Here is a 24,999-nt window from a genome sequence, read left to right on the forward strand (position 1 = left end):
AGATTTAAGAACGAACCTTAACGTTTCCTTAATACATGCTTTTAAATATTTCAATTTATCCAAATGTTTCCCATCAAGTTGCATATCTTTGTTCGGAAGGATGTTGCACACTTCATTGTAAGCACGATCTTGCTCATCAGGATGCAATGCTAATTGATAGAGCGTTGATGCAACCGCGCTGGATGTCTTAAAGAAAAATTTGAAATTTTAATGAATTTTTCAATATTGTTGATAAAATAAAAAAATAATATTTGAAAATATTTTTTTACAACTTCGATTCTTTGATTTTTTTTTTTTTTTTTTTTTTATATCGAATTAAAGTTATTACTTACCGTATCGATACCAACTAAAAATAAATCAAGAGAAAGTATCGTAGCTAATTTTGTATCGTTTTCTAGTGTTAAAACTCTTTCCAGCAAAGACGGTTCTTTGTCAGATTTCTCTGCTTCTTTTGTCTTCGAGAGAGCTGCCGTTGTATATTTAGACGTTATACTGAAATAAGAATAACGAGTACACTTCATTTTTTTATTTAATTTATTTTTAATTAATTTAACTTATCTTTAGTTACATTTTTTTTTAAATTATATTTTTAACTTAATTATTTGTACGTTATATTTCAATTTACCTTAATATGGTATCGAGAGCATTCACATATTTCAACCAAGTAGGAGTATTAAATAATTTCCAGAATGGGATTTTTAATTCTAATATTCCTACGTTCTTAAAGAATGTGGTAACCGCATCGATTAATTGTTGGGTTTCTATGTTAGCGTCATCGTCCAAGCAACCGAGTCGAACGTCCAATGCTACACGTGCAATAGCTATAAAAAAAAAATGGAAAGAAACAGTTTGAATGACATTCGATCTTATTTGAACGAAATAATTAATAATTTTTAAATTCAACAAACGATAATTATATTACCACATAAAACAGGGCTCTGTAATTTAATCATGATTAAGAAACAGGAAAAGAAAGCTATGATTACAAAAAAAAAACGATACGAGAAATTTAAGAAAAGAATGTTTGAGAAAAAAGAATTCTAGATCATTATACCGTTATTTCCATTTTGACTATTATTTCCAACTGACAAATGAATAGATAGAATACGAGTTACGTGAAATCTTTTTAAATAGACAAAGATTCAAAAACTAAAAAAATTTTTTTTTGTTAATATTTATCTTTTAATATCTTTAAGTTTTTATTTCATTATTATATCATATATATGAAAGTATATATAAAAATGTATAATTTTAATAAATGTATATAAATGTAAATTTTAATAAATGTATATATTTTTGAGTATATTTGAAACATAGACAAAAAATAATAATAAATTTCATAAGGTGAAATTAAATAGTATTATTCATTACTCACATTCCAGTGACCATTTATGAATCTCATTTAGAAAATCGTCAGGTACTTCGTCATTCTTATTACGTATTTTCTTGATCCTAAAAATTATAATTATAATTATAGTTATATTTGTACCACAGCATTATATATATTGTAAATATCATAAAAAGTGTAAATTTTATATTATTAACTATTATTATTAACTATTTTATATTATTTTATTTATATTAATTTTATATTATTAACTTAATTTTATATTATTAACTATTACTAATATTTTTTAAACATCTATTGAATTAAAAAATTTTGAGGTCAGTATATAATAGTGTCTGTAGGTGTTTCAGGATGAATTATATAACCAGATAGGAAATGACTTCACAAACGAAGATAAGAAAGAAAGGAATACACGTTTCCATTTCTAATCTTAATTTGTATAAAAACAAGTCTTTAAATTTTAAATGAATTCCACGTATAAAATTAACTAATTTTAAACATTCGTAAAAAAAATCATAAGTTTTAAAAAATCAAATATTCGTATTTGTAAAAAATATTCGTGAAGTTTTCAAGTACAATTTTTTTTTGAAAACAAAAATTTTATTTTTTATATTCAAATTTATTTTTACGTGTAAAATTACTTTTCCTTCATTACATTATTTTGATATCCTTATAAGTTATATAAAATTTATAAAATAATCATTCAATTATATTAATACTTCTAAATTAGGTCAGAAAAATCATAAGAAATTTTTGAATTGAATATATTGGATACGATTATTTGAACAAAATTGATAAAAATATGTCAGAAGGGAAAAGTGAAAGGTTGAGTTCATAAAGATGATTATTCTCAGGCAAACCTTTGAAGAAACGCTAAGCTTGCCTCTTCCATAGAGGTAATGTACATTCTTGCAGTTCGTGGTTGTAATATTACTTGTTGCACTTTACTGCGGAAATTGTACCAACTCTCACCATGTCTGCAATAATAACTTTTATCAGTATTCATACTATGTTTGAAAATTTTCTTTCTTTCTTTTTCTTTAACAAATTTAACAATAATTAGCACTTATGTCTGATATAATTTTCATTTCAGAAAAATATCACTACGAAAGAATACCCAGATAAATAGAAAATACGAATGTAATGAGAATTTTTGTTACGTGAAAAATGAGAATGGTATAAAAAAAGAATTAACGTAGAAACGTATAATATAGTTGTAACATTGCAAATTATCATATGGAAATAAGTAATAAAATTATGATTACATAAGATTTATCTTCTAGCAAGTAATATGCAAAAAATATTAAATCCATTCTTATTTGAATGTTTCAAAACATTTCTATGTTTTAATCATTTAACATCAGTTAGATAAATAATAGTTTATTACTTAATTGTGTTCTTAAAGTATCCTAATTTAATAATAATATTATTTATAATAAATTTTATTATAATATATATATTTTATTATAATAATTTTATAATAAATTTCTTTCAATAGAAATAATTGTACATCAAAAAATATAAAAATCTTTATTATAATTTATTATTCCGATCTTTTGTTAAGAATCTATCATTTTTTTTTTTTTGAGCTAAAAAATATATTGCCGTAAATGTTGATAGGTAAAGTATGTATACAGTATATCATAAACGTTGATAGCATATTAGGTAAAGTGTGCATAGTGTACATATATAAAAGCATATATTCTAGCAGTAATATTCTAGCACGTTCCAAACACATCGCTTTAGCGCGAGTTAAATATTCGTAGCAAATATTTGCTATCCCAATGGTAAATGAAAAGTTAAGCAATGCCACTAAAAGATTTGTAATTTCAATATTGACCATTATGCGTAGTTTATAATGAGATTTCAAACGTGATGAAAATGTGAGAATTCATAAAAGCAAATATGATATATTTTATTTTTAATTATATTAATGAATATAATGAATTATATTAATAAATATTAATGAATATTATATTAATATATCTCTGTAATATATCTCTTGAAAACTATGTTATTCGTTTAATTATTAAATTTAATTAATTAAAAATTAATTAAAATAATAATTAATAAAACATAAAAATTAATTAAAATTCCAACAAAATTTTCAATACTATTTTAATAATTTTTATTATAATTAATAAATTTTGTTACAACGAAATTATTACAAGTAGTATTTTGTATCAAATAATATTTAATATTCCAATAAAATAATTATTACTCTACTTTATTAATTTAAAAAAGAAAATTTATTCAATACTTACACAGCAATCACGCCGGCATTTTCTTTGAAGAATTCTTTTCTAAGCACATGTTTGTAGTAATTTAACGAAGGCATGGAAGGTCTGTATGGCATTCTTTCTTCTTGTCTGAAAATACGTTCGATTTCATTTGCATCATAGATGAACACCATATCTGGTCTACCTAATAGACCTTCTATTTTCACAATATCTCCAAATTCTTTATATAATTTCTTCGACACTTGATCTACTGCCTGTATTTTGAAATCACCTGAAATGAAATATTCTGATATATTCATGTTACAAATTATGGTCACGTAAAACTTTCTTTCTCCGAAATATTTACATTAGCATATGTATGCTTATATATTTATATATATTTATTTATACATAGTATATCAATATAATTTATATATTTATATATATTTATTTATACAAGTATATCAATATAATTATAATTATAATTGTATATAATAAATATATGCCTATATAGATATAATTCCATAAATGATTTGTTCTTTATTATTTTGTTTTATTATTTTTATTAATATAATTAAAAATTAAATATTTTTTAGTATATTTTTGTGAAAAATATTTGAAAACTAAATTTCATAATATAGATGTATATGTGATTATGATATACCTATAAACGGTATAAATCGCCATGTATTGCCTAAAAGTGGAATGGGTCTAGGTCCAGGAATTTCGGAATAAGGACGACACCGCGACCAATCTTGCTCTTCGATCTCTGTTGTCAAAGTTGCTTTTATAATATTATTTGATTGTTTGACAGTATTTTTTAATAATTTAGTGAATTTACAATTTAAAATTTGCATTTTTAGTCTGCAACATAAAAATTTAATAACAAATATATTTAGCATTTAATAATCAGTTTATGCTATTATTATTTATTAATCATTATTATTCGTTATTTTCCGTATTAAATGAATATCTATGATATTTGTGACTAATTTTAAGATGTTTTTTGCTAAAGCGGAAGTATATACGTAATATATTCTTAACCAGTGCACTGATTTTCACTTCATTCTTAATCTAAAAATGGATCGAGAAAAATTACTAAATAGGAGTGAAATTGAATTAGTGATATTCTATCAGTGAAGTTAACATAATCATAGACATTATTGTTAAACAATAAGAATTATGCATGATTCCAATGATTAACAATGAAAATTATAGATAAAAAGTTCTATTAGCAGTTCCTAATTTTAAAAAATATCGAAGAAAAATATAACAAGTGTTGCGATAAGAGATAGAGACATACTATTCGTATTAATACAATGTAAATATTTAAAATATCGAAACTTGAAATAATATTGATTAGTAATATTTCATCAAAAAAAACATTTAGAATTTACAAAATATATAGAGTATTAATATATTTGTAAGACATCTTTGAAAAATCAATTTTAAAACAATCAATTCTACGATTCAAAACAAATAAAAAAAATTTTGATATACAAAAATATCGATTAAACCTTATTTATTAAGTTATAATCAATTGGAGCTTACGTTAGACGAAATAAAACGAGAAAAATAAAATAAGACTCTATTTTCTATCTCCATTACATCACCGTGTTTATAATTTTTTATTGAATTAAATTACTAAATTGTTTATAATTTTATAGATATAAATATTATATAATAAATTTTAACCGATCCTTTTGTATTCCGATTTTGATCTTTAGAAATCGATTTTTCACAAATATTAATACGATATTAATACGATATTAATACGATATATATATATATATAGGATATTAATATATTTGTGAAAAATCGATTTCTAATATATATATATATATATATACGTGTACAAATATTTATATTAAAGAAACATTGAAATTATATTTAATGTCTTTTAATAATATTTTTAAAAAATAATTCAAAATCATATTTTTATTTACATTGCTAATAAGATAATATTCGATATAATATTCGATTATTTTCTGCATAAAACATAAATTACATTATAAAAATTGCGAAAGCTTTTTCAGATGAGATTTTATTATTTTATTGTGCTTTCTAATAATATTATTCATAGAACTCATTTCACGAAATAGTAAATTATCCATATTGAATATTATAATTTTAGTAAGCAATTAAAATTTTTGAGAGGAATTATAAGAAAAAAAATATTTCGTTGCATTAATTAAATTATAAAAAGTTAAAAAAAAATAAAAATACATAGAATAATTTTTGTTATGTTATATAAATTTTTTTATAATCAAATTTTCTTTGTGATTATTTTTACAAAATTTGTTTAATTAGAATAATGCTAAATAAGAAAATTCGACAAAAGAAAGAAATTAAATGAAAATTATTAATGAACATTATATATATATGAAGATTTAATTTTAATAAATCTCAATACTTACCGAAATAAAAATATAGTTCTTTTAAATGTATGTGAATGAAATTTGTATTTCAATCACAATAATAATTTTTATTTATTTTAATATTAAAAATATAATTCTTTTAAATGTACGAAATTTGTTTTTCACTCACAATACTAATTTTGTTTATTTGCACATGTATTTATATCAAAAATACGAATCACATTATTATGGTTAATATCAAGTAAATTATTAATTATTTCATTTAATCTTTTTTTCTTTACAGTAACACAAAATTTATAATTATCTGCTATTATTATTTAACTTGATAATGTATATACATGTATCATGCACGACGAACCACTTTTGAATGGGAACACTTTCGTTCGAGACAAGTGCGCAACCTGCCCTTTTATTCTTCAAAAGTTTCCGTTAACTATTAAAATAGTTATTATTACCGTTATTAAATTCTGAAGTTATTTAATTAAAGTGAAAGATAATTTTTAAAATGATAATAAATGGATAATAATAATAAATGGTAATTTACCAAATTTTTATTAAATTTGTGCATGTTGTTATTTTTATTTTTATTATTTCTATATATTTACGATACAAATTATAAAATTTTTATAATACCAATTTTTTACATTTAATTATACATAACTTTTTTATTAATTAAAAAAAATTCAATATTTAAATTAATTTTTTCTATTTTATAAAATAATTTTATTTATTTTTATTTTACTACTATTCACTAATATTAATGCACTTTGAACATCAGTTGTTGGAAGAATTATAATTATATGAATATATAATGGCAAAATTTTTAAATATTTTATTATTTTAATTTTTTTTAAATTAGAATACTATAAAATTATTCTCTAAATTTTATCTCATTTATTATATATAATTTATAAATTTTTTTATAATTAAAAGTAGAAAATGAAAAATGTAAAAACAATGATAAAATAATTACAACAATATTTATCGATCTTTTTATTGAACATTATTACTATATTGTTTATGTATATAAAAATCATATTTTTGATACAATTTTTTTTATCGTAAAATATATTAATTAGATTCTATGATTCATACCATTTAGATTTTTTCAATTCTATCGATTTTAATTTATCCTTATATTTATTTACAAGTTTCTCCAAATTTATGTCATTATGGTTTATTTTTGTCTTTTGTTTTGGCTATAAAAAAGAATTTAGAATTAAAAAATATAAATAATTAAAATACAATAATTAATACAAAATATGAAATATATGTAACTACAAAAAATATGATATAGACGATTTAATAAATTTAAAAAAAGATAATTATATAACTTAGATATTTTAAAAATGTTTACCTTGATTTTATTCTTATCGTTAATTTTTTGTTTTCTTTTCATATCTAATTTTTTAGATGATTTTTTAATTTTTTTTTCTTTTTTTATTGTTCGATTATGCACTATTGCTTGAGTTTTTAAATTATGTTTCGATCGCAATTTATTTACACCAGGTTTTCCAATCATTCCAGCATATGGTTTTTTACTAAACTCATCTACATTTTCAGTTTTTAATTTCTTTGTTGCAACTTCTTCATTCGTAATTTCTTTTTTTCTTTTCATTTTATTTCCCGTCCAAAGAGGATTATTTTCACGACTTTTTTCAAGTCTCTTTCGCTTAGCATTTACCATAATCCGATTTTCTATCGAGAATGACACGATTGGTCTCTAAATAAATAAAAATGATATACAAAAATATAATTTTATAAAAATTTATATTTATATTATTGAAATTTTATATACATACCCTATTGGAAGTAAATATATTTGGATTATTATTCACATTTCTCAAAGCTTGAAGTGCATCTTCATGTTTCGTAAATGAAATAAATCCATATTCTTTCGATTTTCCCACTCCTTTAATATCTACGTCTTTTATATCTCGCATAATACGTGCCTTTATAAAATTTATTTTAAATATTTGCATTTTTTTAAATTTTAAATATATTTATTTCATATTAAATATTTAAATTTTAATAATTTAAATTCTCTAATAAATACCTCTCTAATGATCGCAGTAGGAGGACCATGATGTTCAAAAATTTTTCTGAATTTAAAATCGTCTAATATAGGTGGTAAATTATGAACAACGAGTCGCACTCTTGATACGAACATATTTAGATTTCGTAATATTTGTGATTTCCACTGTTCTATTTGTAATCGTTTTGTCATATCTGCTGCTGAAACTCCAACAGCAGCTGGACTTCCAGCTAATACAACTAAAAAATTTAAGTTTATGTATTGATTAATCTATTTTTGTATTTATTTTATATTTTAAAATATATAAATTTATATATATTTATATATGTCTTTAAATAAAAATATTTTTTTTTTTATAATATTTACCTCCTTCTTTTATAAGATATAAATTTCTAGAATCCTTTTGTTTATGTTGCTTTAAATTTTCTTTATTTTCAATTTCATTTTTATCTAAGGCTCTATATGCTTCAAGTATTTGATCTTCCATTTGCAATTTATTTCCTGCTGATAAACATTTTTCAGCATCTATAACTTTCTATGATAAAATTTATATAATATATTTAAAATTTATTACAAAATTTGAATATATTTAAAAAAAAACTACCTTAAATTTAACAAATGCTGTTCCTCTTGAATATTCAGTCAATGAATCTATGCATACAAGAGCATAATAAACTGGTCCAAATTGTTCCATGTATTTTTTTAATTCATGATTTTTTACAGAAAATGGTACATTTTTCAAAAATATAGTTTTTCCTTCAGAAACATCATGAGACTCGAAACGTGGATATTTTATTTCTTTTATATCCAGCTGTTTTTGTTCTTTAACTTCATTTTCTTGATCATCTTCATCATTTTCTGTTTCTACTTCCTCTAAATCATAAGTACCAAATTCATCATTTTCTGTAACAATATCATGTTTTTCATCTTCACTGTAATTGAAATATTTTGGTATTAAATATTATTAAAAAAAAAATTTACAAAATTATATCCTTTCAGATTTAGTTTTATAAAAATTTTAAATATTAAATATAAATATATAAATATTAATTATAGATATAATTTTAGATATGGATTATAATGAAATAATTAATAATAATGAAAATAATTACTTACTCATTTAATTCTTCATTTGAATTTAATTTTTTTATATTATTTATATTATCTTCTATGTCACTTTCTACCTCTACTTTTACTTTTATTTCATCTTCTTGATTTATATTTTCAGAATTATTCTTAGAAAATTTATTTTTGGGTATAGCCCAATCAACTATAATAGGTCTATCTAAAAGTGGTTTTAAATTTGCATAATGTATAGCTTTAGCTGCACTTTGTACATGTTCAAATTGAATAAATGCACATCCTATTTTTGCACCATCTTCTCTCTTCAAAATTTTAATTTCTTCTATTGTACCATATTGAGAAAAATGTTTTTCTAAATCTTCTTCCATTGCCTGCAATCATAATAAAAAATTAAAATTTTTAAAAAGAAAAATCAATATAAATCTATAATATAATCTTACATGGAATGATAAATTTCTAACTACAACTCTTGCTCTTTTTTTTCGATTTTTTTCCTTTAACCACTTTCTTTTTTCCTTTTTTGCATATAACAATTTTTCTTGTTTAGATTGATCTTTTTTTTCTTCAATATCTTTCTCTTTTGTTTTATTTTTGTATTTTTCGTTTTTATTTTTTTCTCCATTTTGAACTGCATGGTCTTTATCATTTAAATTTTCTAATTCTTTTTTCAATTTTTCACAATATCTTGATTTTGAAACAGCCCAACCACTAGATATTACTCTACCTAAAAATATATTTTTAATATATTATTATATATATAAAAATAATTATTCAAATTATTAATATTAAAATCATATAATTCTTATTAAAATATTACCAAGAAATTCTTTTTTATTTGTATTAAATATTGCTTTTGATGCATCTTCTAGTTGTTTAAATTGAATAAAACAACATCCAACTAGTGTACCATCAGTACGTTTTGGAAAATTTATTTCTAAAATTTCACCAAACGATTCATATAACTTTTTTATATCTTCTTTAGTTGCCTAATGACATAAATTAAAAAATATAAATATATTTATATTTTAATATAATAAATATAATATATTTAATTATATTATATTTATAATAATAAATAATTAAAAATAATTAATATAATAATTAAAAATATAATAATATAAATTTCACAATTTTATTATATACAATGAAAAATGCATTAACCTTAAATGGTATATTACGAACAATAATTCTAGGTTTCTTATTTTCATCTATATTATCAATTATGTTTTGTGTTGATTCGTTTGACTTTTGTAATTTTGTTTTTTTCCTATATATCCAAGAAAGTTTCTTCTTGTCAGTTCTACCTATTTCATTTATAACATATATTATAATAAATTTATTAATAATCTCTTAAAATTTATTATACATATTACATACTTATATTCCGCATATCGAATGTTTATTTCTGAATTATTAAAACTTTTTTTATAATTAAACTTCCGATATCTACAATTTTATAAAACATAAAATAATTTTATTAATATTATATTAAAATCGTTTACTTTTTAGGTTAAGAGCGCCACGTGTATTATAAGTATATTATAAGAATAGTTTTATATATAAAAGAAACTTATTAGTTTAAAAATTTACAATAAATTAAATAATAATAATATTGTTTCTAAAATATAGTAATTCTTAAATATAACGATTATATCCCTACATTTTTCTAAAAATTTAAAAAAATAGTTATTTAATTTTAAATAATAAATACAAAATATTAAATACTAAAATATTCGAAAAACTAGTAATGATATAATGTAAGTAATGTAACATGATTGGATAATTTATATTAAATTACAAAATGTTATTTATAATTTATTTTTACATATTCACAAATGTATAAATCAAGAAAATTATATAAAATAAATTCATTCAAATATATAATAAAGAATTGAATGCACATTTTATTCATTTAATATAATTTAAAAAATCAATGTATATATAAATATAAGATAGTAAAATAATAATACATATTTCAAAATAGAATTAAAAATTAATTTTAATTATAAAATTGTGATTTTATTTGATGAAAAATCATAATCAATGAATAAAAACATGATTGCTTGATCATTTCGGGAAAAATTAAATCATTTATGAAAAAGTAAATTAATTAAGAAATTGATATAAAAATTAGAAATTAAATATTAATTATATATTAACAATAACAATAAAAGATAGTATATGTAATCTATCTTTGTTAAAATTAGTCACACGAAATTTACCTGTAGAAAGGTTTCAAATTGGACGGAAGTACAATCGATACTTCAGAATTCGATACTGACAGAAGTATGGCCGAAAGCGGATTTTCATTTCTGCTAAAGACAAAACAGCAAACAACACAGTGAAACTATTATTATGACTGAGTTAAAAGTACTTTATTGTATCGTCTTGTTAACGTTTTTCGAGTTGACGTCACAAATTCGACCGTCCTTACATGGGCATAATAATGGTAAATATATATTTATACTATTTTAATTATCTTCTTTCTATCATAATAATACATATCTTAAATGATATTTCTGTGTTGTTATTCAATGAATTAAAAATTTTTTACTTGAAATATAATTTTGTATTAATATTACGTTTTATATTTTTCAAAAATCATCAAATTCTTATTCTTTAAAGAAAATTAAAAGATTTATACTTACTTGTTTATAAAAATACTATACGTTATGTTAATTAATAGTTTTTTTTTTTTGCGTTGTTAAAATATAAATTAATTTTAATATTTATAAAATAATTTTTTCTGCAATTTTGTAATTATCTTCATATTACAAATATTAGTTAATTATAATAACAGAAATGTAATATTTATGATATATTTTAGTAAATAAAATATTGATATGACATTGTGAATTAAAACATAAATAAGAAAATATTTGTAAAAATTTTATGTTATATGCAAAGATACTCAACCATATAGAAATATAATACATGCTCAATATTTCATATTAATAATTAATAATAATTAAATAATGATTGTTATTGTATCAAAACAAATTATAAGTTTTTGAAATGATATTATGAAATTTATAATATAGTTAGATTATTTGTTTGTTGTAAAATATATCATATATGAAAATTATATTAATTATAATATTAATAAATTTATTTAATATTTTTTATAGCCTTCGTACAGGATGATAATGATGTTCAATATCTTTTGGACAACATACCAATATCTATGCATAAGGTTAGTTGGATTAGTAAAATTAAAAAAAATTATATTATAAAAATTTAATAAGCAAATAAAAGTTCTTAAATTAAATAGGTATTCATAAACAAAAGTATTTTATCTTATTCTGTGATGAAATTTTCAAATAGATAAAAAAATACAGAAAATATCAGAAATTTACTATAATTTTCTTTTTAAATATTATTAAAAATTATTAAATATATTATTTCTTTTTAAATATTCTAATATAATAATTAATATAACATATATTAATATATATTATTTAATAAAATATATTTCTTAATATATAAATTTAATTTTATAAATATATAATATTAAATTTTTCTTTTATAGGATTTTACTAATACAGTACAGGGAGCTGGGTAAGCGTAATAAAATACTCATTAAAGTAATACTAAGTAAAAATAGGAAAAGTTTTTATTATGATTTTTTTTTATTTTTTGATTTTACTATATATAGTATATATAAAATAATATAAGAAATAACAAAAAATAATAATAAAATGATATAAAAAAATAATTAAAAATTTTTAAATTCTTCTTAATATTATACCACAAAAAATACATAAATATAATTCAAAATGTAAAATATTACATATCTTATATTCTAATTTTTGCTAATTATATTATTTATTTAATTAAAATAATATATTTAAATGATTTTTAAATTTTATATTTTATTATATTTTTTTTATTGTGATATTTTAAATTACTTTTCTTTATATCTTTCTTATTTTTAATTTTAATTATTATAAATATGTATATATTGTATATATGTAAATATTTGTAAAAATTATTATTCAATATAAACTAAACTAAAATTTTAAACTTGCTTTTTTAAGGGATACAACATCAGAGGAAGATAAAACACAAGATTCATTATCTTATATTTATTTCGAACCACATATTTTGGACTTTAAAGAGAGGTACATAAGTCTTGATTTTGTATAATATTAACATAAATAAATATACATACAATATGGATATTTTCTTCTTTAGACAACTTGGTATACCCCACCAAGAAACTGTGATCTTATTTAATAGAGATCATAATAAAACAATCCATCTTTTATCAATATCTGGAAATACACGTCATTTCCATTCATCATTTTTTCGAAATAAAGTAAGTTTCTTATGATGCAAATTTTTATGTAGCATTATTAAATAATTTTTGTTTTAATATAAATAATATATGTGAATGTAAATATTTTATATGTAGTAATGTATAGTTATATAAAGTATAATTAAATGTTTTATTTAATTTAAAATTTTGAATATCTATTTATTTGTTAATTTTCATTGTATAATTTTTCACTTAAATTTCGAAAAATATAAAAATATTTGAAGAGACTATCTAAAGAGATCAATTAAGTAATTATATTATAATATTTTATTTATTTATTTTTTTAATTAAAGTATTAATTAAAGTAAATAAAATTATAAAATCATGTAAATAGAAATAAAATTCAATCAGTTTTATAATTCATATAATATATTATTATTATAATTTGATTTATATAGGTAATTCCACCATTAAGGAACACAACATTTGATGTTGTCTTTCTTGGTCGTGAAGAAGGTGATATTGATACACATCTTTTTATACATACAGCAGATGGAACTGTGAAATATCAAGTAATCAACTTATATATTATATATATTAAAAATTCTAAATATATTTTTCTTTATTAAGAATTCTTTTTCAGGTAAAAGGAATAAGTGTCAGTAGTCCATATCGACTCAGACCTGTAGTAGATGTTAAATTACCTTTAAATGCAACATTTACTCCACTTATATATATGCACAATCCACATGCAGAAGCTTTACAAGTAGGTATTTAATATTTATACTTTTTACACTAAAAAATTTCAAATTTATTTATTTTATATTCTTCGATTATCTGTATTTTATATTTAATTAAAAAGGTATTAGAGGTATATAGTAGTGGTGGAGAATTTCAATTAGAATTGCCATCAGGAGAAGCAGAAGGATCACGTGAACTATGGGAAATCCCACCATATCAAACAAAACCTATTATAAGACTACATTTTAATGCTTACACAGAAAAGAATCATACTGCATATATTAGGTTTGTATTATTATGTATATAAAATATACAGATAAGTTTCATTTTAATCTATTTTAAATAATTATTAATATTATTTAGATATATAATTTTTAATTATTAATATTTTCCTTAATTATAGACTTAAAATAAATAATACATCAGAAGTACTTGTTGTAACAGTTGAAGTTGAAGTGAAAAGTGGTGCTGGTCTTCATTGGGGTGGGAGTTCTGGAGTAATCAATTTAGGTATGGGAGGTTCATTGCAACCTCCTATTCAATATCCTATTGCTTTGAAAAATTCAGCAAAAAAGCCAATAAAAGTTATGGTAAATAATTCTTAAATATTTAATTAAAAAATTATTTATTTTATGATGTATATATATAATGTTTATTTACATACAATAAATTTTTTAAATTTAAATTATGGCAATTCTTTGTATATTTTACAGAATATAATTAGTACACCAGTTTCTAAAGCATTAAAACTTCATTTTGAGCAAGCGGTAATTCCAGGAGATACCGATATACCAATTGCTATAGGAGCATTAATTTATGATTGTATGTAATTTTAAATTATAATAAAGAAAATAATAAGATATATCTATTATATATTATAAAATATATTTGATTTTAGGGAAGACTGGTTTAGAATTACAACATTTTAAAGGAAAATTAGTGATAAAAGCTATAGGTTCAGGTGGTTCTAGTCAAAAATTAACTATTCCATGGATAGCACAAGTTTTACAAGGTGGATTAGAAGTAAACGCATCAATTACGCATTATTGTTCTCTCCAATCTAATCAAACAAGAAATTTTAGCGTTGTTAATAAATTTAAATTACCATTAGCTATTACAAATGTCACAATGTCATCACATGTAAAAACACTTTTTACAGTAAGTGGATTTTTTAAAGTTTAAATGATAATACAGAATTTCAAAAAAAAATTTTATTGAAAATTAAAATTATAATAATGTAGTTTATTTAAACTTCATTATAAATAATTATTACTATATAATATTACTATATATAATATATTATTACTATATATAATATAATATTAATATATCATTAATTATTATATATTTAATTAATTAATATAATTAATATAATTAATTAAATAATAAATTATGTTATATATGTTATATATGTTATATTAAGTTATGAAATTAAATATAAATTTTTAATTTTATAGATAAAAAATTTTATTCCAAGAGTAATAAAACCAGAACAAAAAGTAAATATATTTTCATTACAACTCGCAAAAGATAGGAAAACTGATAATGTGAAAATGGAATCATCAATTTTAATTCATTCAAATGTTTCTGTGACTGAAGTTCCATTATTAAGTTATGATGGAAAAGTAAGAAAAATTGTTCCTGAAGAACAAGAAAATGATGAGGGTACAATGAATTTTGGTACTGTGGGAAGCGGAACTGAAAATGAGGCTATTTTTGCTTTGGAAAATCAAAATCCAATTAACATAGATTTACATGGATGGGGAGTTAACATGCCTGGTGCAGTATTAGAACTTATGGGTTGTCAAAGAGGTCCGGCTGATTTATTAGATAAAGAACTTCGTAATATAACTGTATGCAGTCATACAGGCAATGTAAATAACAATAGTTATGAAAAATACTTATAATAATCTAATAATTATAAATTATAAGATTAATAAAATATTTAATTATTTAATTTTAGCAATACATAAAACCTGGTCATTTAGCTATTTTTAAAATTAAAGTAAAAACTCCGATAGTCGAGGAAGATACAATTGTGGGTGATGTATTCGTTAGGACGACTTATGAAAGATTTATTTTACCTGTTTACATGCGTGTTGCACATGGAAAAATTTCTTTGAAAAAACTTATTTTTACGGATTGTTTTCCTGTAAATAATTATAAAATTTTATAAATATGATTATAAGAAGATTTTTTATAAACATTTCTTTTTTTAATCTTTTTTATTATAATAACTTTGTAGGGTTCAATTTGTGTACAGCAAGTTAAGGTATATTCAACATTTGTAAAACCCATGCAAGTAACTCAAATCACACCTATGAATAAAGATAATAGAATAAAATATATACCTTTAGAGGAAGCATCAATGCCTGTTATAACAAAAGGTGAAAATTATATTGGTTCAGTAAGAATTGAACCATCAGTGACATGCAAACATTATTGTTATTTAGGCTTGTCATTGGATAGTAATGGTATATTAATTATTTTGTTATATGCTTTTATATTATTAATTTCTAATTTAATGCTAATTTAATGCTATTTTAAATACAATTTTTTTTTTGTTTAAATTTAAATATATTATTTAAAAAATATCTTGTATTCTATTGCAGCTGGTAAACAATGGTTGAATACTTTGGCCCTTCCTTCACATACAAGAGATTCTGACTTAAATTTATTAAATACTAGATACACACGTTTTCTTAATTCTACAGGCGGTCGTTCTTGGGATAATGTTACGATGCGCTTAGATACAACAGAAGTTCGTGGGCACAAATTTTATTTGAATATAAAACCACATTGGCCCAGTTTATTGACTGGTTTTGGTAATAGTAAAAATAAAATCGCTTTAGTATTTCCTTTAACACAAATTGGAAATACATCTCATAACACAATTAAAATATATAATCCAAGCATCAATCCTTTAATAATACAATTAGTTATGGATTGGAATTATCCACAAGGAACAAGACTTTATCATTCATTACCTGCTAAGTATGTACTTTTTGAATAAAAAGAAAATATATAAAATATAAGATATTAATATATAATATATATCATATCTATATTATATACTTTTATATATAGGTTTAAATTCACATGTGTAGAATGTGGATCTACAATTGCAGAAGAATTCAAACTAGAAGAAAGTGTAGCAGATAAAGAAAGATTTGAAAGACAATGGGATATAACAATAGCATCACAATCAATTCCTTTATATTTAAAACCTTCTGAATCAAGAACTATTCAAATATCATATACACCTTTCTCAGCATCTTTATCATCTGCACTTTTATATATTAGGTAAATTTTATTTATATATAAATAACTATTTCAATTATTTTGTTGAATTCATAAAATTGAAAAAATGAATAATAAATTTTTTTCGTTTCCAATAATTGTAGAAATAACATGACTATCTTGGAAGTATTGCGCGTTATGGGACAAGGAGCAAATGCACAATTTAGATTTGGAAATCGAAAACCAGGTTCTACTACACCTTTATTATTCGAACTTGCGGATAAACATCTTAAAGATTGTGAACGTATGTACGTTTCTTCGCCCTCATTCTATCGATTAAGCAGAATGGAAAATGGGAGCATTTTATCAAAAATTGTTATTTACTTAATAAATTATCAATCCAAATATATCAAATAATGTTTGGAAAAAATTATTTAATGACGAATTTTTTTCTAAATAATAGGAGAACGATTTAAACGAAATTCGGCTCCAAATCTGACAGTAAAGAGATCTTTTATGGCAAGAAATACAGGAGAACTTCCTATAGAAGTTTACGATTTTTATATTAATGGCTTACGTTGCGAAGGATATGGTTTCAAGGTATTGAATTGCATGCCATTTAAATTGAATCCAAATGCCACGAAAAAAGTGGAAATAGCATTTACGCCAGATTTCACTTTGTCACGTATCGAAAGAAAACTTTTGATATCTACAAGTTTAGGCTCTGATAGTGATATTGAAGATGGTATAGTAATACTTAATTTACTCGCTACACTTCCTCCACATTCTTTGGAAGTTTGCACAGCTGTACTTGCGAGACCCTCATGGGAATATGCAGTGCAATGGGCAGCTATAAGTCTTTCATCAATATTATTAATATGTGTTCTCGCAATTTCGTTTCTTGAAGCGGATCGAATATTACGGGGAGCTTTAGCTAGCTTTTCAAGAGAAAGTTCAGTTCAACCACCACTAGATTTAAGACTGTTATCACATATGCCTTTACATTCAACGCAAGATTCAATTTCTTTAAAAGAGAAATTAATAAACGAAGAAAAGCAAAAAATAATGAAAAGAGAGGAATATCCAGATTGGGCATTGATGAATGTAAAAAAATATAAGGATAAAGATAATGTACAAAAAGGATTAAAAATTCCTGATTGGTCTGCAGATGAGGAACGCAGATTTAAGTTGGATACCGAGACGAAAGATATATTGTCTTTTAAACGATGCGAAGACTCAACATTAGATAATAGTAATGTTATAAGCAATATTACATTTGGTGCCAAGAAAAGAAATAATAAAAAGCAAAATAATGTACAAGAAGTTCAAACAGATAATTGTGTCGCAGAAAATATGTTTTCAGATATTCAAGGAACTCAAGAAAAAAAATATACTATAAATACATTTACGAAAACAAGTCCTGTAACGAATAGGAAAGGAAAATCTAATCAAACAATAAATATTAAAACAGAAACGAAGTTGGTTGATCATGAAGTTCAAGTTGATACTACAGGACTTCTTAATAATACTCGAAATAATAAATTAGATAATAAAAAAAAACAAACTACCGTTGGAAATAGCAATAATGGTCATGTATCCTTCAAAAAATTTGAGTCAAATAGCAATCAAAGGAACATTCATCTTTCTGAAGAAGAAACATCATCTACAACAACGGAAAGTTCTGTTCAAGATGATTCTCCCTTATGTAAGGTAAGAATATTGTTTAAATTGTATGTAAATTAATATATGTTTGTTTTATGAATTACAAAATATTTTTATGATAAAAAATATTATTTATTACAGAATTTTGATCAATCTTGTGGAAAATCTGATAAATTACAAAGAAAAAGTAATGTAACTAAAAAGACTAAGCCCCAATCAATTACTTCTGTGCCATGTGTAGATTATAGAGATAATTATGAAGGTGATTGTGATGATGATGAATATGATAAAGAAAGACATAATAATCCAAATAGATGGAAAACAAATACAAGATCTACTATGAAACATCATATTCATGCAACACGTACGGTTGAGTCATCTTTCAAATTACCTCGGCAAAATAAAAATCCTCCTAGAAAAGATAAAGGATCTCAGAAACGTCGGGGCATTGATAAGGGACATATAAAAAGTATGTAAAATCTCTTATATAAACATAAGATAATAAACTAACAAATTATTATCAATAAATTACAACAAAGAAACATTCATATAACTTTTAATAGAATTTTAATTAATTATTTTATTTTATTTTATTATAGCAACAACATTAAATGGAAATGTTAACCAAAAAGAAGATTCAATGCGTACGTTAGGAGCAATTTCTACTCCATTGCCACCACCACCATCATGTTGGGGTGAAAATCGAGCTAGATTTAGCGATGTCGTAGCACGAAATCAAGAAAATATTTCGCCGTTTTCGAATTTAAATAAGTTACATAAAACTCAAACCACGCATAATATACCAATGGTCTTCAATAATGACACCAAAGATTTAGATTATACAAAACAGCAATCGAATCAAGAATTAATATCGAGAACGAAGGAATATAGAATGATATCAAAATCTCCATCTCTTTGTATTCAATCTGATGAAAAAGAAAAGCCATTCAGTCAGGATTCATTGAAGATACAAAATAATTCGCAACATTCAAATAGTTATTTCATAAATGCCTTTACAGAACCACCGGCAAGTTAAAAAAATAATTGAATTCATTATTATATAATATTGATATTAAGTTATAATTTGAACTTTCTTTTTTCAGTTTGAACGAGAATTGGTTCCATATGATGATCTTCCAGAAACTGATGAACCATTAATGGAATTAGAAAGTCCGGAAGAAGATACACGATGTCAGTTATGGGAAGACAATAATCCTATGCTTAAATTATTGTCTGATAGTACAAGTGGATTTCAATTGGAATCATCAAAATCTTCAGAAAAACCTTCAATGTTAACAGATACATTAAAAGGTGAAAAATATATACATGATAATTTGAATAACAATTCAAATTAATTTAAATAAAATATTGTGATTAATTTATAAACCTATATATTATATCAAATAAATTTTTTTTTTTATAAAATATTACATAATCATAGTAATATATTTTTCTAATTTAAAATAAACAAATTATTATAAATTTATATTTATAGATAATTGGGTAACAGTTGAAACAAATTGGGAACCCTTATATACTAGAGCAGCAGTAGGAGAAGAAAGAAGCGGTGTTTGGGGAATAAATACAGGGGGTGTATGGGCTGCTGGTCCATGGGGTGCAGCTACGCCGCCTATAGTTTCACAATTATCTTCATTACAAACAGAAACAGATACACAAGTAAAAAAATAATAATTTTTTATATATTTATCTTGGTTTCATTATATTTTAAAATAATTTTATTTAAAATATTTTATTTTTTACATTTTTATTATATATATTTATTATGAAATTTATATTTTATAATTATTTTATATCTTATTTATTATTTTAGGAAAGATCAGGTTTCGATCCATTTCGTTCACTCAGTACAATATGGACGCCATCATCTTCAGAGTCTTGGAAAAAAAAACACGAAGACTAATCTCGTTTCCAAAAATTTTCGATATTGTATCTTGTGATATCTAGACCTGGTTAAAGCAATTTTTTTCTAATATGGAAAGTAATAATGTATTTATTAGCAACACCTTTCGTGATCGATAACGCTTAAACTACCAGCTGGTTTTTGTTATTATTCATATTTTTGCGTATTTGTGATATGTTGTTGAATAGTACCTCGCATAATAATATGAATAAGTTTGGACAAAAAAATTGTTTTGTACTCGTTAAATTTTTATGTTATCATTTATTGACTTATGTTATTATTGGTATTTTAGCATGATATGTTGAATCATTATTAATTTGAAATCACAAGTTTTTTTTTATGATTTCTAGTTAGAATGACCAACTAAAATCTGAATTGGAAGTAATAAATGAAACATAGAATAATCAAAAAAATGAATTTTTAAAAACAAAAATGTTTCTAATTTATGAATTTTGTCTTTTATTTGTTTTTTTTTATATTTTCTACAATATAAATGAAAAATAATCACAATACTCAAAGAATGTTGGTCTTGATGTTACATAAAAAGAGGTAATAATTAAGTTATTTGGAACGAGTGAGAACTGTGATTTTTATAGTCTTGACTTGTAGAAATTTCTTTGGTAAGTTTTCAAAACATTTTACAAAGTTGTGATGTATACAAAACAAAATAAAAATGTGTACCTACTCTTCAAGACTGGTAATTGCTGTGTTTTAATAATTTGAATCTTATATTCATAAATAATGTTTTAAAAAAGTGACTTATAATATTTAATAATTTTTAATAGTAATTTAAAAATTTAGTTATTAATTTTATTAAAGCTTTAATGATAATAGAAATGTTATGTTTGAATAAAACAATAATTTAATAAAATTAATTTTATTACAAAAATAGTATAATATACATTTATGAAATTTTATACATTTTTTTTACAATAATAAACAATGACTACTTGAAATTTTATATTATGTGTTCAAAAAACCACAATTATGATATTTGCATTACAGGTATTTAATATATAACATAATTTATTATAAACTTTTTATCAATATAAAATGCATAAAATTATAATTATGTATTATAGATTATAAGATTGTTTGTCTACAACCAGGTTTTGTCATATTGTTCATAACTCGTGATTTAGTTTGTTGTATCCTTTGAAGCAATAACTGTAAATGTAAATATTCAATGTCATTCATTTATAAGCCTGTAGTCAAGTTATTTATAAAAATTTATGTTTTATTTCAATTTAAATATTTATACATACTATATTTTCATTTTCTATTTTCTTTTGTAATTTCTTTCTATTTATTGCAGAACTACTTATTCTTGATGGTGGGATATTTTCATAAAATACTTTTTCTTTTGGTTTCTGTTGTGCCATTATCTTTCTTAATAGAATTTGATTCTCCCATTCGATTTTTCGTATTTCTTCATCTGTAAAACTCATATTTTTTCTTCTATTTTTTACTTGTTTGATTCCTATGGAATTATCTTCAGATATTGAACTTCTACCAATAGAATTTATAATTTCATTGTTTTGCGTTATATTTTCAGATTTTTCCTGTTCGTTTTTAATTTCCTCGTGACTAAATTTGCGTGTACTAATTTGAGGATGAGGAGAAAAATTAGAATCATTAAGTGATCTTAATGTACCATTAGTTTCTTCAGATTCATCACAAGATTCATCAGAACAGAATGAATCATTACTATAAATAGAATCTTCATCTATAGTATCTGCAGTATCTTTTAATTGATCTGCAGCTAGTTCAATATCTTTTGGAGTTTTTAATTCTAAATCACAAGCATTTTCTTCATCCGTTTCTTCTTCATCCACCTCATGTATACTGGGCACATGATTGAAACTGTCTTTCATTTCAGAAAACTGTTCATGAACTATTTCATCTGTCAATGTTAATGTATATTGACACCTACAATCAGGCTGAGTATCTTTTAAACATGACATGAGAATAAATGTTAATAAAATATTTTGTAAAAAAAGATGAAACTATTAATAGTACAAAATTAATCCGAGAATATTTTCAGGTTAAGAAATAAGTGTAATATGTTTCAATAACCATGGTAACCAAATAACAAAACAAAATAATCTTCTCTAGTTATCAAATATAAGCATCTTAAACAATAATATATATTGCTATAATATTTATAAATTAAGATACGATTAAGATATATTTTTTTTATTATAATTTTATATCTACATTTCTTTTATTATGATAAATAATCAACTTCAATCAAAACATATTTAATTAATAATATTAAATGCAGAATCATATAATTTTCAACATTCATTTTATAATTTTTATTTATATACTATATATAAGATTTCCTTGATTTTTTTATTAAAAAATTTTACTTATTTTTATATATTATTTTACAAAATATATAATTATCATAATATTTTAATGTATTTAAAAGAGAATACAGGTACAAAGATCAAAATGAATTTTTTTTGTTTTTTGTAATAATATATTTTAATATAAAAGTCTAAAAATAATATTTTAATCATTAGCAAATCCAAATACTTTTAGACTACCAGCATCACGTTTTCGATCATAAGTATCTTTATCATCACATGCATATGCTAACAAATATTGTTTTGGATGCCATGCAACTGTAAAAGTTGCTGCCTCTACTGGTATATCTGTAATCTTTTCTCCAGTTTCAACTTCACCTATATCTATTACAAGATCTTCAGATGCTGCAGCTAATAATTGTCCATTATAAGAAAATGATATTGTTCTCACTGGCCATTCTAATCTTGAAAATGTTCTTAAACAACATAATTCATCTGCATCCCATAAAGAAACTAATGCATCTGCTGAACCAGTTGCAAAATATCTTCCAGTAGGATCAAATTCTATACAAATACATGTTCCTGGATGTGCTTTAATTACATGTAATAATTCTAAATCTGGATAACTTAAAATATGTACACAGCCTTGACCATTAGTTAAATAAAATGTATCAGAATCTTTATTCCATGAAATTTCATTCACTTCAAAATTGAACTGTTCTTCTGCACGAATTTTCATTACTCGTGCATCAATAAAAGTCACCAAATCTTCTTTGTTTCCTACAGCTATTGTATTACCATCAGGTGACCATGATATATTGATATTTTCACCTCTTGTACTGATATTTGCTGTGCATTTTTGAGTTCTTGTATCCCATATACGAACTGTTTTATCTCCACTTGCAGTAGACAATAATTCTGGATAAAAGGCATGCCAGCATAGTTGATCTACACTACCACCATGTCCTCTGAAAGTTGTTTCTTGTTTCTATAATAAAGTATATTAAAAATTAAAATTAGAGTTTTAATAAGTAATTTAAAAACTTTTTAATTTTATAATAATCAAATTCAAAACATAAAAAATCAATATGTAATGCAATTAAAAAATAAGATATTTCTTGTATAAAAATAATCATAAATAATTTAAAATATTCTACAAAACTTAATTATGATTTCATTATGATTAAATGATGTATATATATATAAAATAAAAAATAAATATTTATAAAAATTAAATTTCGAAGAATTGAAATTATATATAAATAATAGAAAAGAGGTTATGTTTACTTACTAAACGATCTGGACAAAGAGAAAAGATGCAAACAGATTTATCAAAAGATCCTGAAGCCAAAAGTTTTCCATCACAACTCCATCCTACACTATGTACTTTCGCAGAATGACTTTGTTGTTCTCTAATTTTATTATGTGATTTAAAATAATTTATCAGTTCATCAACACGAGAAGTGGACATTGTTGTTTTCATTAACTATCAGTTAAGTTATCTACAATTTTTTTATTATTCTTTTTTTGCGACAAATTATCTATAATTTAAATGAAAAACAAATGACATGAAGATATTTACATATTTAAGATATTTAATTGTTAAAATATATTAAAATAATTATTTACGTTTTATTTTAACCATAGATAAAGTATCAGATAGATTTAATAATCATGTATTTTTATAATATAGTTTAGAAATTTATAAATATCTTAATATTGATAATTGATTAATTTTGAATTATTACTGTTTTATAAAATAAAATTATAAATAAAAAATAATAGAAATTATTGGAATTAAA

The 24,999-nt window shown here is 22.1% G+C and overlaps 5 protein-coding genes across 7 annotated transcripts in view; 1 reads left to right on the forward strand and 4 right to left on the reverse strand.

Moving 5' to 3' along the window:
* LOC122718757 (probable cytochrome P450 49a1) overlaps positions 1 to 4,424 on the reverse strand; it is a 6,658-nt gene extending 2,234 nt beyond the window's left edge. Inside the window, exons 1-7 of one of the 2 annotated variants that reach the window (XM_043944072.1) lie at positions 4,232 to 4,424; positions 3,613 to 3,859; positions 2,209 to 2,325; positions 1,376 to 1,452; positions 626 to 821; positions 333 to 492; positions 17 to 186 (exon numbers count right to left, since the gene is read on the reverse strand). In XM_043944072.1, coding sequence (XP_043800007.1) covers positions 17 to 186; positions 333 to 492; positions 626 to 821; positions 1,376 to 1,452; positions 2,209 to 2,325; positions 3,613 to 3,859; positions 4,232 to 4,424 — 1,160 coding nt within the window. The remainder of the gene's footprint in view (positions 1 to 16; positions 187 to 332; positions 493 to 625; positions 822 to 1,375; positions 1,453 to 2,208; positions 2,326 to 3,612; positions 3,860 to 4,231) is intronic. The other variant, XM_043944073.1, reaches the window with a different exon arrangement.
* Positions 4,425 to 7,308: 2,884 nt separating this feature from the next.
* LOC122718755 (RNA-binding protein 28) lies at positions 7,309 to 10,637 on the reverse strand (the record flags this gene model as incomplete). Its single annotated transcript, XM_043944069.1, has 10 exons — positions 10,441 to 10,637; positions 10,225 to 10,367; positions 9,881 to 10,049; positions 9,504 to 9,787; positions 9,097 to 9,434; positions 8,585 to 8,912; positions 8,347 to 8,515; positions 8,002 to 8,219; positions 7,748 to 7,897; positions 7,309 to 7,668 (listed from the first exon to the last, which is right to left on the reverse strand). Coding segments are annotated over exons 1-10 (2,172 nt in total), but the record flags the coding sequence as incomplete, so codon positions are not given.
* Positions 10,638 to 11,308: 671 nt separating this feature from the next.
* LOC122718751 (transmembrane protein 131) lies at positions 11,309 to 21,685 on the forward strand. Of its 2 annotated transcripts, none has more exons than XM_043944057.1 (23): positions 11,309 to 11,512; positions 12,192 to 12,256; positions 12,593 to 12,621; positions 13,101 to 13,184; positions 13,258 to 13,381; positions 13,780 to 13,893; positions 13,965 to 14,087; positions 14,184 to 14,347; positions 14,466 to 14,652; positions 14,776 to 14,884; positions 14,961 to 15,220; positions 15,520 to 15,936; positions 16,026 to 16,214; positions 16,308 to 16,449; positions 16,675 to 17,056; positions 17,150 to 17,365; positions 17,467 to 17,606; positions 17,766 to 19,012; positions 19,106 to 19,433; positions 19,564 to 19,991; positions 20,068 to 20,275; positions 20,460 to 20,641; positions 20,796 to 21,685. In XM_043944057.1, the coding sequence occupies exons 1-23, from the start codon at positions 11,419 to 11,421 to the stop codon at positions 20,883 to 20,885; spliced, it is 5,322 nt and encodes a 1,773-aa protein (XP_043799992.1). In that variant the 5' UTR covers positions 11,309 to 11,418; the 3' UTR covers positions 20,886 to 21,685. The 2 variants fall into 2 exon arrangements, with proteins under 2 accessions (XP_043799992.1, XP_043799991.1); XM_043944056.1 differs by having other exon boundaries at positions 16,308 to 16,536; positions 20,796 to 21,684.
* A 97-nt stretch (positions 21,686 to 21,782) lies between these two features.
* LOC122718841 (cilia- and flagella-associated protein 97-like) lies at positions 21,783 to 23,065 on the reverse strand. Its single transcript, XM_043944204.1, has 2 exons — positions 22,151 to 23,065; positions 21,783 to 22,052 (listed from the first exon to the last, which is right to left on the reverse strand). The coding sequence occupies exons 1-2, from the start codon at positions 22,847 to 22,849 to the stop codon at positions 21,969 to 21,971; spliced, it is 783 nt and encodes a 260-aa protein (XP_043800139.1). The 5' UTR covers positions 22,850 to 23,065; the 3' UTR covers positions 21,783 to 21,968.
* Positions 23,066 to 23,347: 282 nt separating this feature from the next.
* Positions 23,348 to 24,793, reverse strand: LOC122718820 (THO complex subunit 3). The gene is made up of 2 exons (XM_043944168.1): positions 24,489 to 24,793; positions 23,348 to 24,185 (listed from the first exon to the last, which is right to left on the reverse strand). The coding sequence occupies exons 1-2, from the start codon at positions 24,678 to 24,680 to the stop codon at positions 23,403 to 23,405; spliced, it is 975 nt and encodes a 324-aa protein (XP_043800103.1). The 5' UTR covers positions 24,681 to 24,793; the 3' UTR covers positions 23,348 to 23,402.
* Between the last annotated feature and the right edge of the window lie 206 nt (positions 24,794 to 24,999).

The sequence above is a fragment of the Apis laboriosa genome, unplaced genomic scaffold (genome assembly GCF_014066325.1).
Source record: "Apis laboriosa isolate Shangri-la unplaced genomic scaffold, ASM1406632v1 scaffold68_cov148, whole genome shotgun sequence".
Classification (NCBI taxonomy): Eukaryota; Metazoa; Arthropoda; class Insecta; order Hymenoptera; family Apidae; genus Apis; species Apis laboriosa.

What these genes read in the sequence shown, in the direction of transcription:
- LOC122718751 (XM_043944056.1), top strand. Translation starts at nt 11,419, where the DNA reads ATGACTGAGTTAAAAGTACTTTATTGTATCGTCTTGTTAACGTTTTTC. An exon ending in ATTTTGGACTTTAAAGAGAG is followed by an intron (nt 13,185 to 13,257) that starts GTACATAAGTCT and finishes TTTCTTCTTTAG; the next exon opens with ACAACTTGGTATACCCCACC. An exon ending in TGATAAGGGACATATAAAAA is followed by an intron (nt 19,434 to 19,563) that starts GTATGTAAAATC and finishes ATTTTATTATAG; the next exon opens with CAACAACATTAAATGGAAAT.
- LOC122718841 (XM_043944204.1), bottom strand. Translation starts at nt 22,849, where the DNA reads ATGTCATGTTTAAAAGATACTCAGCCTGATTGTAGGTGTCAATATACA. An exon ending in AAATAGAAAATGAAAATATA is followed by an intron (nt 22,053 to 22,150) that starts GTATGTATAAAT and finishes TTACATTTACAG; the next exon opens with TTATTGCTTCAAAGGATACA.
- LOC122718820 (XM_043944168.1), bottom strand. Translation starts at nt 24,680, where the DNA reads ATGAAAACAACAATGTCCACTTCTCGTGTTGATGAACTGATAAATTAT. An exon ending in CTCTTTGTCCAGATCGTTTA is followed by an intron (nt 24,186 to 24,488) that starts GTAAGTAAACAT and finishes ACTTTATTATAG; the next exon opens with AAACAAGAAACAACTTTCAG.